Source organism: Cryptomeria japonica, chromosome 7 (assembly GCF_030272615.1).
Source record: "Cryptomeria japonica chromosome 7, Sugi_1.0, whole genome shotgun sequence".
NCBI lineage: Eukaryota > Viridiplantae > Streptophyta > Pinopsida > Cupressales > Cupressaceae > Cryptomeria > Cryptomeria japonica.
The window spans coordinates 477,809,868-477,823,741 of NC_081411.1; the positions used below are offsets into that span (position 1 = coordinate 477,809,868).

Here is a 13,874-nt window from a genome sequence, read left to right on the forward strand (position 1 = left end):
TATTAATATTTCATATTTTTTATGGTTTTACAGGTTGGAGTTGTTTCTGACTATGACTTGCTGGCACTGGATTCTATATCAGGTGGGTGACGTCAGATAAACTGAAAATGTTCTATTATGGCAACAGTCTAGACTCTATACAAATTACAATTTAGTGCATATGGGATTTTGAGGGCTAAAAGGGTTAATACAGAAAGAGAAATAGAGAGCAGCAAAAATCTTTTGGGGAAAAAATTGGCAAATGAAAAGTATAAGTTTTTTTGAAAAAACTGGGGATTTAAATGGGAAAAAATCAGATTTAAAAAAAAAGTAAAAAATGGTTGAAAAAGAGACTACTTGTTTTTGAAATTTAAAGGCATTTCCATAGCATAGACAAATAGAGAGCAAATAATAGTGTTTATCTCATTAATTGTCTAAAATAGGAGTTTAGCCCATGAATTGTCCAAATGAAAAGTTTATCTAAAATAGCAGAATGCAGTGTAGCAAGTTTTGCTAGTAAATGATTCTTTGACAAGTATTGTATGAAGTTGATAAAGTTAAGGCAAAGTTAACAAAAAAGCATTTCACTAAATGATATGTGAGTAAACCTCTAGTCTTGTTGTACGGAATGAGTGGATAGTAAAATACTACTAACAACACTACATTCCAAATTATTATTTTTTTTGATCGGTAATTTGAGTATATTTTATTTAATATATAGAAAGTCAATTACATATAAAACTACAAAATTGAGGGATTAACCCCTAGATATAATCTCTGAGCTTGGTCTACCTCTCTTACATAATACTATCACTATATAAAAAAGCGCCTTATTGTGCAGACTAGGCATTTCATACACAAAACAAAATATGGCTTCTATGGCCATCCCTACTATAGCCGATATCAAAAAATTAACAGAAACTAAACCCTTTGACCAGACATAATAATCAAACACATACAAAGAACCTATTTTTTCTTCTTGTATTTGCTAGGGCCATTAACTTAGTAGTCTTTTGGCTCAAACTTCATTCCCTTTTCCCCAAGCTTCTTCTTCGCCTCCCTTTCCATCCTTTGCTCCACTTCCTTTTCTCGAACAAAATCCTTTAGCGACTCCCACCCCACAGGCGCCTCCTCCTTATAAGCGGCTCGGTGTGCAACATCATTCCACATAATGAAATGTTTGAACTTTGACTCTTCCCCTTCCAGCTGAATGCCTTCTCCAAACTGGCATCGTAATCCTTTGCCCACTTCAGCTCTCACAAGAATGGACGTGATTCCATACATGTATTCCTCTGGTACACAGGCTTGGATAACCCACATTACTTCCTCTTTTGTGTTGAGCTCCAACCTCGAAGCAACTAGCATAGAAACTATGCCCATGTTTGTTCTGTAACAAAACTTGGATTTCATGTATTCATCCTCGAGCAACACATCTAGAATCTTAAGAAAGATGGGTTCATCAAATTTAAATATCCCCCTCCCAGTCTCTTCTTCGAGACTTTGCAAAAAAGGGCAAGTTGCTTCTTTGTTGAATGCAGTGAAAAGTTGGCCTCCATACTAATAATTTTGCCCCGTCCCAAGCATTGCCTTCTATCAATATCTCTTCACCTTCTACCTTGGAAATGATTTCCGCGGATAAAACTGACTCTAAATATCACCATTTACTCACCTTGTCATATTCATCATTAATACTTCCCTTTTTGGTGGCGTATGGCTCATTTGTCATCCAACTCAACGTCTCGAAAATCCTCCCACACCACTTCACCACAAATATCTTGCAATGATATAGCTGCCTTGGATAGTATATCGGCTATATTATTACCTTTCCTCAATACATGCGTGACTCGATATGACTGGAATTTTTTTAATTCAATTTTGATTATTTTAATTATTTTGTTGATTTTCCATGAGGTGGCCTCTCCTTTCATAATACAATGAACTGTTATTTCTGAATCTCCTTCTAAATGCAAACAAGGGATTGACAACCGTTGTGCCATTCTTACACCCCACAATGCAGCCTGCACCTCCACTTCATTTTTCGTACCATCCAGTTATCTCCTAGCCCCAATGACCTAAATATCTCCTTGCCAATCCTGAGCAACAAATCCAATGCCTGATGGTCCTGGATTGCCCTTCGATGCTCTATTGAAATTCACTTTTATCCATCCTTCCTTAGGTCTTTTCCATTAAATTTTTTCAGCTTTTTCACCATTCTCCTTCTCCTTTTCCGGATCAGCCTGGGAAGGCCCGTTAATGGGCCGAAATTTAATCAATGACCATTGTGATTGAATGAAACTATCCCCTTTCCCAAAGGAGATCCTTCTTTCATTAATTTGGGATGCAGCTGCACTCACTAACTTCGAAATTGCATTTTCGATTCTATTCTGCACTCGCCATACTGTTTCTGATTTATCTTGGAAAATTTGTCTGTTCCGCTCCTTCCATTTCTTCTAGATGACCGTATATGGACGAACATGCCAAATACTTGAGAAAATGGAATCATACTCGCATCTATACCAGCTTTGAAATAACTCTTACACCATGAGGAAATGGCCCCACTCAACCCAATTTATTTGTCACAAATTTTCAGCATTGCGTCAAAAATTCATAGTGTAGAAGCAAGTGATCAACCGTTTCCTCAGCCTTATCACACAAGAAACATTTAAATGGTCCAGCAAACCCGATTTTTTTAGTCTCTCCCCTGAAAAAATTCTCCCTCTCACAACCAATCACAAAAAGGATCCCGCCTTTGGTAAGCATGCATTGTTCCAACATAAATCACAAGGTCTCTCTTCCAAAACCATTTATGCTTCTAAAAATTTGTAACCAATCCTGACCAAATAATTTCCATGCTTAGAGCCACACCATACAATTTTGTCTTTGGACCCTATTAGAATGACTCTTCAACTATCCAAAATGCCTTGTAGAAGGGCGGCATTTTCTCGGGTCAAGTTTAGATCTTCAACTCCTCTCCATCCCCACACCTCCTTCCCATGAATCTCAGTTTTATATAGATAATCCCTCACTTTTGATACCACTTTTCTTTTGTTGCACGTTTAATCTCCTCTAATACATCCCACTTATTGAGTACATCATAACTGTTCCAAGAATCTTCCCAAAAACTTGCAGAAGTGCCATCCCCTAAATTCCAAGAAATATGCTCTGCAATTACTGGCCTGCATGAAAGCATTTTGTTCCAAATAGCCGATCCCTTTGGAGGATTCTGAATTGTTAAAATGCGTTCCCTTGATTGGTTGTCCAAATACTTAGCTTTCAGGATTATTACGAAAAGTAATTGGTAAAAACTTGAATGATCTATTTACAAAGATCGAAAGATCTTATAGAGTTTACAAGAGTGTTGTTTCTAAATAAGAAACAATCGTAAAAATAGAAAGAATCTAATATTACAAAATATTTACATAATTGACCATTAATAATCAGAATATAACATATTCTAACACTCTCCCTTAATGGTCAATCTGTCAACAACATCGAGCTGCCCCCTGAATTTAGCAAACTTATCTGGGCTGAGAGACTTGGTGAGAATGTTTGCAGTTTGATCCGTAGTTGGAAAATACTGCAACTGAACCTGATCCGTCTTCAACAAGCTTCCGAATAAAATGACAATGAGTTTCCACATGCTTTGTTCTTTCATGGAAGACAGGATTTTTGGCAAGTTTGAGAACTCCCTGATTATCACAGAACAAGGGAGTCAGACCTTCTTGAGATATTTGCATATCCGCAAGCATCCGGTGAAGCCAAACTGCCTCACAAGCTTCCTTAACTGCTCCTCGATACTCCACTTCTGTCGAGGAGAGAGCCACTGCCTGTTGCTTTTTACTAGTCCATGTGACTGCACTAGATCCCAAACTGAACACATACCTAGATGTTGATTTCCTATCATCAACCGAACTTGCCCAATCTGAATCTGTGAAACCACTAAGTCTAGGATCGTGACTTGTAGTGTAAAGAAGTCCATAATCAGAAGTGCCCTTCACATAACCTAGCACATGCTTCACTGCGACCCAATGATCAGCCTTGGGGGCTGTCATGAAGTGTGAAATGTAGCTCACTGCAAAAATGAGATTAGGTCTATTGGTAGTGAGATAAATGAGATTGCCCACTAGTTGCCTGAATGTTGTTGTATCTATAGGAGGAGAATCAGACTTGGCTGACAACTTCAGTCTTGTCTCCATGGGCGTGGAAGCAGGTTTACAATCCTGCATTCGAAACTTGTGAAGCAAGTTCTTGGCATACTTAGATTGAGAAATAAAAATGCTACCATCAGTTTGCCAAACCTCAACACCTAAACAATAATGGAGAAGCCCCAAATCTATCATGTCAAAAGCCTTGCACAGGTCTTGTTTGATTTCTGCAATCAAATGTGCTGAACTGCCTGTAATGATCAAGTCATCAACGTAGATAACAAGAATGAGAACATCATTACCAGAGTGTTTGATATACAAATTACTATCAGAAGGGCTACGTTGAACACCATGAGAAACCAAGTACTGATCAATCTTGATGTATCATGCTCGAGGAGCCTGTTTAAGTCCATAAAGTGCTTTCATGAGTCTACATACTTGATGTTCTTTGCCGACAACCTTGAAACCAGGAGGCTACGTCATGTAGACATCTCCCTGCAACTCACCGTTGAGAAAGGTACTCTTAACATCCATCTGATGGACATCCATCTGATGGACTTTCCATCCAAACTGAGCTGCAATAGCGAGAAGAAGGTGAATTGTACTCATCTTGGTAGTAGGATTAAAAGTCTCCTTATAATCAATGCCCTCTCATTGTGTAAATCCTCGAGCAACCAATTTGGCCTTGTATTTATCCAAGGTACCATCTGCATGATACTTGACCTTATACACCCATTTGCAACTAATGGGCTTCTTCCTTGGAGGAAGATCAGAGAGAACCCAGGTGTTGTTCTTTAGAAGGCTCTAGTATTCTGCATCCATTGCCTGTTCCCATTCTGGAATCCCTTTTGCCTTTGCATATGTCTGAGGCTCATAAATACTATGAATGTTGGCCATGAGAGAAAAAATGACTGTAGACTGTTGTTTGCTCTTGTTTCTTGACGATCTACCCTCAATGAGCTCATTAGGACAAAGATCACTGATGGTCTGAGCCCACCATTTAGGCCGGAGAGTAGAAGAACAAACATCAGATGCAGGAGGAATAACTGGAACTGGAGGTAGAACTAGATCTGGAACAGGTGGAAGATTAGCATCATCTAGAGGAAATTCAGGTAGTGCATCATCAAATTCAGAATCTGCATCACCCCTCCTATCAGGTGAACTAAATGGAAGACGGACACCTAAATCAGAAGCCTTCAAAGGTTGATCCTCAAAATTTTGCTTAGATGAGGGAAGCTGAAATGGTCCTTGTTCTTCATCAAAGACAACATCATGATTGAAGATAAGATGATCAGTGTCAACACCAATCAATCGGTAAGCCTTGTGGTTGTCAGTGTACCTTGTAAACATAAGCTTCTGACTCTTGGAATCCAACTTGGAGTGCTTGGCATCTGGAATCCATACATATGCTAAAGAGCCAAAAATTTTCAGATGACTGATCCTGGGTTTACGACTGGTCCAAGCTTCCTTAGGAGTCTTCCCCTTAACAACTTGTGTGGGAGAGCGATTTAGGAGATAGACTGCAGTGTATACTGCTTTTGTCCAATATTTCTTAGGAACATTCGTGTGTTCGAACATTGACCTAGCCATTTCTGTAATGGTGCGGTTGCGACGTTCTACAATGCTGTTTTGTTGAGGGGTGTACAGTTTGGTTAACTGATGTTTTATGCCATGTGTATCACATAAAGTGGAGAAAGTAGTAGAACAAAAGTCCCCCCCATTATCATACCTAAGAGTATAATAGAACAACTAGACTCTTTTTCTACTAAGACCTTAAATTTCTAAAATACAGGAAACACTACTGATTTTTGTGTAAGAAAGTACGCCCACATTTTACAACTGAAATCATCAACAAAAAGCAAGAAATACCTGCACCAGTAATAGGTGGTGTATTTATTGGACCACATACATCAACTTGGACCAACTGTAGTACCTTAGAGGCTTGCCATGAGTCACCATCCTTGAATGGTGTCTTGTGCTGCTTCCCAGCCTGACAAGCTTCACAAACTCGTTGATTCTGAGTTTGAATTTCAGGTAGGCCATGCACTAAATCTTCCCGAACAAGCTAAGCAAGGTAGTGAATGTTTAGGTGACCATATCGCTGATGCTAGAGACTACTGATAGAGGAGTATTTAGTTGCAAAAGCATGCTCAAGAGAATCACCCGTATCTACAAGTCTGTATAGACCATGATCCTCGATGCCAACAACTACAGTAGTGCGAGATGCACGATCAACAATCGAACACTTGTGTGCACTTTATTTCTCATCAAGTTGAGCAGAATGCCACATAGTCTGGCTCATGGAGAGAAGGTTCAGTTCCATGCCAAGAACGTAGTATACATTGAGGAAAATGAGATTCGTCCCACCAAACTGTATCTGAACGTTGCCTTTGCCGACAACAGTATTGTTGGTGTCTATTTTATCATCTACCAAACATTAGAATAAGATACCCGAAGGTATTCTATCCTCTCCTGAAAAATCACTATTGATTCCAAGGTCTATATGTGCGAACAAGCGACTTTAGTGGAATAGCTTCTTGGGTAGTATATGCTGAAAATCTCAAGGGGGACTTACATTAACAAGTATCTTTTGAACTGCTGGATTTGGATGGATTTAGCAATTTTAGGCTCTTTTGTTTTTAGATTTTCCGGGATTTAGACTTTCAAAAAGGAGAAAAGAGATAGGGTTTAGGAAAGCTAATCTAATCCTACAAACTCCGGAGACGGTATCAACTGGGTGCTCTCGGGAAACCAAACTTTGCTTCACCACACTAGGGACAACTACACAAAGCAGGTGCAATCTTCAATGGATTGTGCTTATGATTAAGATGTTGGGATACACAGAGGATGGGCTCAGACTAACTTTGCACGGTGAAATGGAAATCATCCATTCAACGAAAGTATGAGCGGAGATACACCATCGATTGACACTTATCAAATCCTTCATTCAAATTAATAACAATGAAAGCAAATCTAAATTAACTTTAACTAAGCGTTGAGGAAATTGAAAACCATGCAAATCATTCAAACAATAGGGATTAGAAAGCCTTAAGAGAAAGCGCACATGCAATATTTTATCTGGAAATGACCTTACGCAACAATATGTCAAAAACCTCACACTCTCCAAATGAGAGGAGGTAGCCTTATATAGTTTTTCAAAAATAAATGAATGACCGAGATCAAACAGTGATCAAGGGCCAAGATTGAAAGCTATAAACCCTAATTAGGGTTTCCCAAAACACTATCAGCTTGAATGAATAAGAAAGTGACATGTGGCACAACTGCTAATCTCACTGAGGTGAGCGTCCACTTTCTTCTTTCGCAGATTCGATGTACCTGGTCACAATAAGCCTGACCTCCTCCATGGTGACACTTGGCAAGCTGCTAATCTGGAAGTCAATGATGTCCACATCATCGGTACATGTGGCGAGGATGCTCTCCCACTCAACTGCTTGGGCAAGAAAGTTCTCATGGATGAAGAGAAAATTTGCAATCCTCGAAAGATCGCCCTTGTCAATCTTCTTTCATGTGACCTTTCCGGAGCTTCCAACTAACTCCTTCCTCTTCCGAGACCCAACACTCTCTGGATTCTGGGCATTACCTACAGAGATACAAGGGTTGGAGGACAAAGAGTCATCTACTCCCATCAATTCATAGGTCAAGGTCACACCTTTAGACTTTAATTGCATTGTCCTTTCAGATGTCCACCACCTAGAATACTCAACCACCGACCTCATGAGGTTTGCTAGATCTGATTTCTCTCCCTTTGCCCAATCTATCAAGGCTAGTGGTTCATTCTTCATCTTTTCGAAGCTTGGCTGCTGAAGCTCAAGGCTGTCCTCTACTTGGTCAGCAACTCTAAACACCTCCGTCGCTCTTACCAGGCTCAAGGGAATCCTCGACCAAAATCTCTTCTTGATTTCAAAACTTTTGGCTGCGTTGGCCCAATAATCTTCTAAATCAGCTCTGTGCTCAAACGTCATCCCTTCGACCCTTTTTATTTCGCAGAACGGATCAAAATTCTTCCTCGCCTTGTATTGATAAAAGGGATACCAAGCCATCTCCTTCTCAGCAGTCGCAGTAGCTTGTGACGATGGACATGTTTCCAGCCCATTCCTAATCGTGAGAGAGGAGGTTTCTGCCTTCTTCTGTTTATCTCTTTGAATCGCCATATACCCCTCCAATTGCCTCACAACCTCGAGTAACACAATTCGGTTGGTAGTAAGTTGGAAGCTTATAGGGAGACCCGGTAAACCCCTGAATTCTAAGGTAAGTGAACTTTGGGTATTGGATATACCAATATCCAAATCTACTGATGAAGTCCATAGACTCTTGAGAGAGTCTTTGGTGCAGTCCACCTTGCAACGTCCGTGTGATGTACATGAGGAAGGAATCATTCACTCTTTTAAAATGGAACTTTTCTTCCATGTGGAGCTATGGATAACAATCATAGATTGGAAACTGGTTTTCTTTGTTTCCCACTTCCCCTCTGCAAGTGAGACCTTTGTATTTGTAGGTTCTGGCCAAGGAATAAAACAGGTACGAGCTCATGAAGAAGGTCCTATTTGCTTCTAGGTTCCTCAGCTGGCTGTCCAGGTTGTCACTTATCATTCTGGCCCAGTCTATCATCTTTACTCCATTCATTATTTCATTAATGAAATAATACATCCAGGGCTCAAATGGAGCACCTTGAGGATTTCCCATTATCCTGTTCAGCAGAACGATCATGTCTCCAATGTCTTCCTTGAAGTATGCTCTTACCAAGCTCTTCCTTTGAAGTTTGGAGGCGCCTTTCCTTGGCTTATCCAGCCAGGAATGATTAATGATGGCGTCATACTCCTCCAAGTGGTCCTGATACATGCTATCAGCTTCGTCCTTGGTCACATACACAGTGTTATGATACTCTGGGATCCTGAAGGCTTCTCTGATGGCTTCATCACTAATGTTCGCCAGCACTTTTCCATCAGGTGCAACAATGTCCTTACTGGTGGGCTTGTAATGCCTAGCACATTCGACTACTAATTCGGTGCATTGCATGGTGGGGAGAAAACCAGTAGCATGCACGATGCCACTCTTCATCATCTTTCGTGTGGTTGTGGTAGGCACAAGGTTGTCCAAACCAAACATTCGCTTCTTGAATTCGAATCCTCAGATTGATGTGCCCGAGGTTAGTGTCGCTAACATTCTTCCACTTTGAAGTCATCCTTGACTCAGGAGGAGCATCTTTGTCCACTTGAAATTTCATAGTCCTAGAATCTGCATTTAGACAATGAAGCTTAAGTTAGAAATTAATTCGTGAATTGAAGAAAATAGGGGCTGCGAATGGCTAAGTGTTTGAAGATTTCACTTTATTCTCATACTTAGCCATAAAAACTGGATTTTCATCTGTCAACTCTTCAATCCTAGGGAAGATTGTGATCATAAATCAACACCAAGTGTTATAACTCCAAAACTCTCTTTTACTTAGTTTAAAAAAAATGATTTTCCTTCACTAAGAATTCGAATAAATCCACTAAAAATCATTTTCAATAACTCTGGAAAAACTCAGAAAATGCACAAATTTGCATCATAAATTCAACTTCACCTTTGAATAGATTGAAATAAGGCTGGAATTTTCTCAGAAAACTCAGAAAGAATTAACAATTCTTCCTTATACCAGCTGGCTTCACTCAAAAATCCGTGAATCCTTCGTCAAAAAGCTTGCCACACTGTAAGCAATATCAAAATTTTCTCCAGATGAACTCCAATCTGCAAACACTTCACTATGCTCTCCTTAAGAATTTTGAACTTCTTGGTGTAAAAATGAAGTTACAAATGATACATTTGTAAATGAAGTTGAATTCCCAATTAGAAACACGCAAAATCATCCAACTCATGTTTCTAAATCTAACTAAAATCTTTGAGAAAGTGTTGTCATCTTCTTTAGTTCGAAAATCCTTTACTTATGCAAGTTTCTAAATAGTTTTTAGTTTATTAATTCGAACTAGGTTCATAAAATAGTATCTTCCAAAAAGTTTCTAATCTGGAACTCAGTCTGAAAATCCTCTTGATTTGCAAATATCTTCTTTCCAATTTTAATTTTGAGTTTCCATTTTGACTTTTCAACTCGATGATCTTTGAAAATCTCTTTTTCCAACTTTCTAATTTGATTAGGAGTTTGATTTTTTGGGAAGATTTGATGACATCACTAGGCTTCTTGTTGACTTTGCTTGACTTCCAAGAGTAGGGTGGAGTTTTAAGTGTTCAACTTCATGCTTGGGCGGACTTTAGGAAGGACTCCAACATGTTTGTTTGTCTTCAATTCCAAGCTTGGGCGGAGTTTTAGAGGCTCTCTTCATGGGCGACCTTTCTCCTTCTTACCATGCATGGCGGACTTTTATGGCTCCACCATCTTCTTTATCGAACTTGGGCGGACTTTCATTACCTCTTCAAGGCATAGGGCGGAGTTTGGAGGGGGTCTTCAATCATAATCAGCACCTTGGGCGGACTTTTGATGCATCTCCTAGAGCGGACTTTTGAAGGTCTCCGTAGGGGAAGTTTAGGAAGGATACCAAGGAGGGTGGAGTTTTAAGTTCCCTCTTCTTGGCCTCTTTAACATACTTGGCGGACTTTCATTACCTCTTCAAGGCATAGGGCAGAGTTTGGGAAGACCTCTACCAAGCATGGCGGAGTTTTGGGACACCTCTACATGGCGGACTTTGAGCATTCCCCATGATAGGGCGGACTTCTATGACATCTCCACCATGATATGGCAGACTTCTGAGATATCTCCACCATAGGGCGGAGTTTGAAGGCTTCTCGTTGGGCGGACTTTGATGCATCTCCTAGTTAAGGTGAACCTTGGGTCTATCACCAAGAGGGCAGACTTTTGAAGTGACCCCACTCAACACATAGGGTGGAGTTTTGAAACATCACCAAGGTGGACTTTGGAGGCTTCCCAAGGCATGGCAGACTTTGAGCATCTCTCCAACATGGCGGACTTTGCTTGGGCGGACTTTTTGAACACCTGTCATGACACTCGACCTTATCCATTAGCCAGACTTAGAAAAATTTGAAAATTTGAAAATTTCTACATTTTAACCAAATTTAACCAGATTAATTTGAAATTTGAAATCCATACTCAGGCAAATCATTTGAAGCATTACGACCCCTAAAATGTAGGGAACTCGCTTTTTAGGTCAAAACTTGGAAATTTTGTATCCCGGTTGAAGCAGGTCAGTGGTATCAGTGTAGACCCTAGGTCCCCATTCCGAAAAAGCAAAAAGAAGACATCCCTAAAAAATAGGGAAAAATATTCTAAAAATAGCCATACCGGGGATTGGGCTAAAAATGCCAAAAACAAAACTTCCTAAAAAATAGGAAAAAGCAAAAAAGCAGACTTTCTAAAAAATAGAAAGTTGTTCAAATTCGTCCAAATCAATTGTGATCTTCGTCCTTTGGCCTTTCTAGGCACTTTGACGGTGTCCCGACTTTAGAATCACTTGGTTTGCAAAAACTAACTTTCAATCCTTAGGACCCGAACTGTTCAAAATTGAACAAGGCTTGGCAAAACTGAAGCGGAAGGCCACGGGACTCTAACAAACAAAAAACCCTAGAAAGCAGGAAAAGAGAGGGTCCCCATTTGCAATGGGGCGATGTGTGAAAAAGGTCACAACAAGTATACTCTTCACCTCCTCTAAAAATGTCTGAATCGGTGTAAGGAGAGAAGTCTGTGAACCAATCACGCCTGTGAGTGAAATACTGAGAAGCACCAAAATCTATATACTAGGCAGAAGACTTCACATGGTCTGCAGGTCTTTTAGCCATGAAGGCGTAAAAGGCAGACTTTTTCTGCTCTGTGTGCTTAGAGACATTGGCTTTAGGCTGAGACCCTCCCTGCTTCTGTTGTTTGGAAGCGATCCGATTCTGACAATCTTTGATCATGTGGCCATATTTATGACAGTAATTGCATTGAACCTTCTTCTTCTTTGAACCATCCTGAGACTGATTGGAGCCCTTCGACTGAGATGACTGAGATTTGCCTTTATCCTTGTGAAAGGATTTGGTTGCAAAGGATTTCTTTAAGGACGACGAAGTAGCACTGCTAACAAACTGTTGTTTCCTATGATCCTGCTACAGAAGTTTGGTGCACAACTCTGGAAATTTCAGATCAACATTTGTTGAGGTAATGTTGAGAGTTTCTATGAAGTGCTCATAGGATTTTGGCAGACTCTTCAAGGTAATGACTACCATATCCTCTTCCTCCATTTTCCGACCAATAGCTTCGAGCTGATCTCGAATGTCCTTGATCTTTGTGAGATGCTCTTGTAAGGAGATACGTTCATCCATCATGACGGAGAACAATTGGTTCTTTAGGAAGAATGCTCGGCCCTTGTTTGACGTCAAATGCAATTCCTTCAGTTGCTTCTAGATATCTGATGCTGACTTGCCAGAGGGAATTTGAGGCAACTGGTCATCTGTGATGGAGATCTTGAGGAGCATGACGGCTTCCCGATTCCGCTCATCAAACTTGTCTTGGGACTGTCCGACTGTAGTAGGACGAGACACTTTTTCCAAAACAAAATCATCAAGGTGGCGGTATTAAAAAATTGTCACCATGCGGTACTTCCAAGTGTTATAATTCTTTTCGTTGAATCTCTAACTGTCTTCCAACATTAAGTTGGTCAATGATGCCATTGTGCACGCTTCCCAAGGCACGAAAAACGAGAAATTTTAAAAGGCGTAAAATTGAGAGCAAAAATAGAGGCAAAATCAGGTACAAACTTGTTGTGACCATTTCACACATCGCCCCATTGCAAATGGGGACCCTTGCTTTTTTTTGCTTTTTAGGGTTTGTTTTTTGGTCTTTTAGGGTTTTGTTAGTTAGCCTTTGCATTTTGAGTGCTGTCGGGGAGATCAATAGGATAGCAAATTTGGCTAAGTCTGAAAGTCCTGATCCTGAAATTTGGCTAAGTCTGGAATGTCCTGAAAATTTGGCTAAGTCTGAAAGTCCTGATCCTGAAATTTGGCTAAGTCTGGAAAGTCCTGATCCTGAAATTTGACTAAGTCTGGAAACTGAAAAACCTCAAAAAACTAGATTTTGCAATATAACTCCTGGAGGTCTGAAACCACTCTCAAACATCCTGAAAGTATATATGGAATATAACTTAAAGTATAAGAAAGAAGAAAGATAGAAGGAAATATCACTTAAATGTTATATTCCATTAAAATTGTCCTGATAGAGAGTTCTAAAAGTCAAATTTTGCTCCTGTCCTTCACTGAGGATCCAGACCGAATTTCGCTCCTGTCCCTCTCCAAGGGTCCAAGGCGAATCGCTCATGTCCCTCACCAAGGGTCCAGAGTGAAAAAGCTTAGTGGAGTCATTCCTGACCTTGTTTGGACAAATTGAGACATCAAAGGCATGATGGAGGACAAAATGAACGTGATAGAGCATCCAGACTTGATTAAGGACGATGAAATGATGAAGTATTTGTCTAGAAAGGTAAATTCGCTCCTGTCCCTCACCAAGGGACCAGAGCGATTTTATTCATATACACATTTTTAGACCTTGTTTGGACTCGAACGTTTATTCATGGCGTGTAAAGAGATGATATTTTCCTCAGCGAAGGAAATTTGAAGTGAAAAGTAAAAAGATTTGGCCCTGAGAGCAAAAATCGCTCTTGTCCGTCACTGAAGGACCGGAGCTTGAATTCCAATTTCGCATTATCCTTGCAAGATTTAAGTGGTTTCGCAATTTGAGGAGGTCAAGGG

The 13,874-nt window shown here is 40.1% G+C and overlaps 1 protein-coding gene across 1 annotated transcript in view; it reads left to right on the plus strand.

The window, feature by feature from the left end:
• LOC131065734 (CBS domain-containing protein CBSX1, chloroplastic) overlaps positions 1-13,874 on the plus strand; it is a 136,603-nt gene that overhangs the window by 19,854 nt on the left and 102,875 nt on the right. Inside the window, exon 4 of the mRNA XM_058000348.2 lies at positions 34-82. Within this exon, the coding sequence (XP_057856331.1) occupies positions 34-82 (49 nt within the window). The remainder of the gene's footprint in view (positions 1-33; positions 83-13,874) is intronic.